Source organism: Salmo salar, chromosome ssa21, assembly GCF_905237065.1.
Source record: "Salmo salar chromosome ssa21, Ssal_v3.1, whole genome shotgun sequence".
Classification (NCBI taxonomy): domain Eukaryota; kingdom Metazoa; phylum Chordata; class Actinopteri; order Salmoniformes; family Salmonidae; genus Salmo; species Salmo salar.
Window position 1 is genome coordinate 51,324,793 of NC_059462.1, and position 2,187 is coordinate 51,326,979.

Sequence of the window (2,187 nt, forward strand, 5' to 3'; positions counted from 1 at the left end):
ACTTTACTAATGATTAGTACATGGTTTATAAGTTAATTCATTAAACATCTTCTGAATGATCTTATGAATCACTATTAGAGATTATAAAAGTTGTTTATAAATGTGTGAATACCTAACTTACTAAAACAAATGTGGGAGTAATGATACATGAATGATTAACAAACTATTGACTTATCCATTATACATTCTTTATTACAAAGTGTTATTATAAAGTCTTACTAATCTCTATATTCATTCAGACTCAACAGCATCTGAAAGAGCTCCTCTGGCGTGACCCCTGACCTGACAGCAGTGATGTAGTGTTAGTAGTGGTAGTGAGAGTAGTAGTAGTGAGAGTAGTGGTAGTGAGAGTAGTGGTAGTGAGAGTAGTGTTCATACCCAGTATGTTGAGGTTGAAATGTCTGCTGTGGTTTCCTGAGCTGTTGTGTTGAATCATTAGTGGATAGAGTAGTTATTTCTAAATGTGATAATACCTAACTGACTAACATTTAACAAATGTGGAAGTAATGATTAATAAACGGTGAGCAAACTGGAAATTCCTTACAAATGGTTTATCACTGAATGCTATTATAAAGTGTTACCCATAATTGCATATTCTTACATTTGACCATCAACTACTTACACAATACACCATAGAGTAATACTTGGATGTTATCTGATATCATGCATATTGTACATTTAAATTTTACTGCACTTGTTGAAGGCATTGTGCCCCAATTGAGCCACTAGACACTAGAAGGGCAATTCCAGTCCTCGGTGGCCTGATTGGTGTCACACTTTTCCCCCATCCCTAGCTAACACATGTACTATGAAAACATACGTACTATGAACGCCTTAAGTTCAGAGTTAAAATACGTTTAGCTGTCACTTTGAACAATGGATAAAAGAAAGCATAAATTATTGGATTAATTAAGGAATTAACAAGAGGCAGAAAGCCGATGATAACTGATAATAAATTGTCAATTACAAAAGAAAAAAAGAAAACAAATAGAAATGGAATCCAACAATTGAAATAGTTGAAAACAATAATAGAAAGAGTTTTTGTTGCTTTTCTCTCAGACTTATTTGCCCGTACAGTTTTAACACCAGACACATTGGCAGCCTCTTTTGAAAAAACATTTCTGGCCTGTGATCTGGCCACCACAAAGATTTTCATATAAATTGTTATAATAATAGAGCATGGGACAACCATTGTAATTACAAGGTCGATGATATTACTCCAGGATATTCCTTCAACAATAAAACATTCTGTCAAACACCTACTTGGTACCTGTACATTTACAAAGTTTTTTATAATAGCAGCACGGTATATGATACAACAACACCAGGTAATGGATATACAACACATGATTCTTGTTATTGTTATTTTAGAGTGGTACAACAAGGGATCACACACAGCAACATAGCGGTCAATAGATATCAAGACCAAATTACCCAGAGATAAAGAAGTACATAAGAAAGTACTGTAGATCTGAAACACACAGAAATATTCCCCAAAACCCCAGCATGATTCCATTATTGCTACAGTCGTTGCTGGTATCACAATCAGTCCCACCAGGAGATCTGACACAGCCAGAGAGAGGATGAGCAGGTTGGTTGGAGTGTGGAGCTGCTTGAAGTGAGAGATGGAGATGATCACCAGTATGTTCAAAAATACTGTAACTGCTGAAATCAATGAGAAGAAGATGTACAGTGTTATGTAGATAGATGTCGATAGCAAAGCCTTTCTGCATGAAGAGTTTCCGTCTTGAAAACAGTACTGAACATCTTCATCTTTCTCCATTTGTAACAAATGATGAGGTCCTGCTGCTCCTGCTTGGTTCTGTGTGTGATCTTGTCAAGTCCGCCTTCTGACAAACTCTGAGCTCTGCCTCTCTATTTATCCCTGAGTTACTGACACTCCCCTCCCAGTAGCCTCTCTGTGCACACACGCACACGTGAGCACACAAATTAACAAACGGTTAGATAAACAAATAATTTGTGAAAACATGATGTAATGTATGACAGGATTGGATGTTGCTGTGCCCACCTAGCCTGTCCTTCAGTCTTACTGATAGGTACATTTACTCAACTGAGCATTTTAATGGGGAAAATATAGTATGGGTTATGTTTGTCTCTCAAAGACTATTTTACATAGTAAATAAGATAACTGTGCAGACTAACTGTTTTGCACAATGTAAGAGCTGA

The 2,187-nt window shown here is 36.5% G+C and overlaps 1 protein-coding gene across 1 annotated transcript; it reads right to left on the minus strand.

Annotated features, from left to right (window-relative positions):
* Positions 1-273: 273 nt before the first annotated feature.
* LOC123729565 (trace amine-associated receptor 13c-like) lies at positions 274-1,849 on the minus strand. Its single transcript, XM_045704706.1, has one exon. It carries the CDS (start codon positions 1,781-1,783, stop codon positions 824-826), a length of 960 nt encoding a protein of 319 aa, XP_045560662.1. The 5' UTR covers positions 1,784-1,849; the 3' UTR covers positions 274-823.
* Between the last annotated feature and the right edge of the window lie 338 nt (positions 1,850-2,187).

Coding starts and splice junctions, on each gene's coding strand:
- LOC123729565 (XM_045704706.1), bottom strand. CDS start 1,783: ATGGAGAAAGATGAAGATGTTCAGTACTGTTTTCAAGACGGAAACTCT.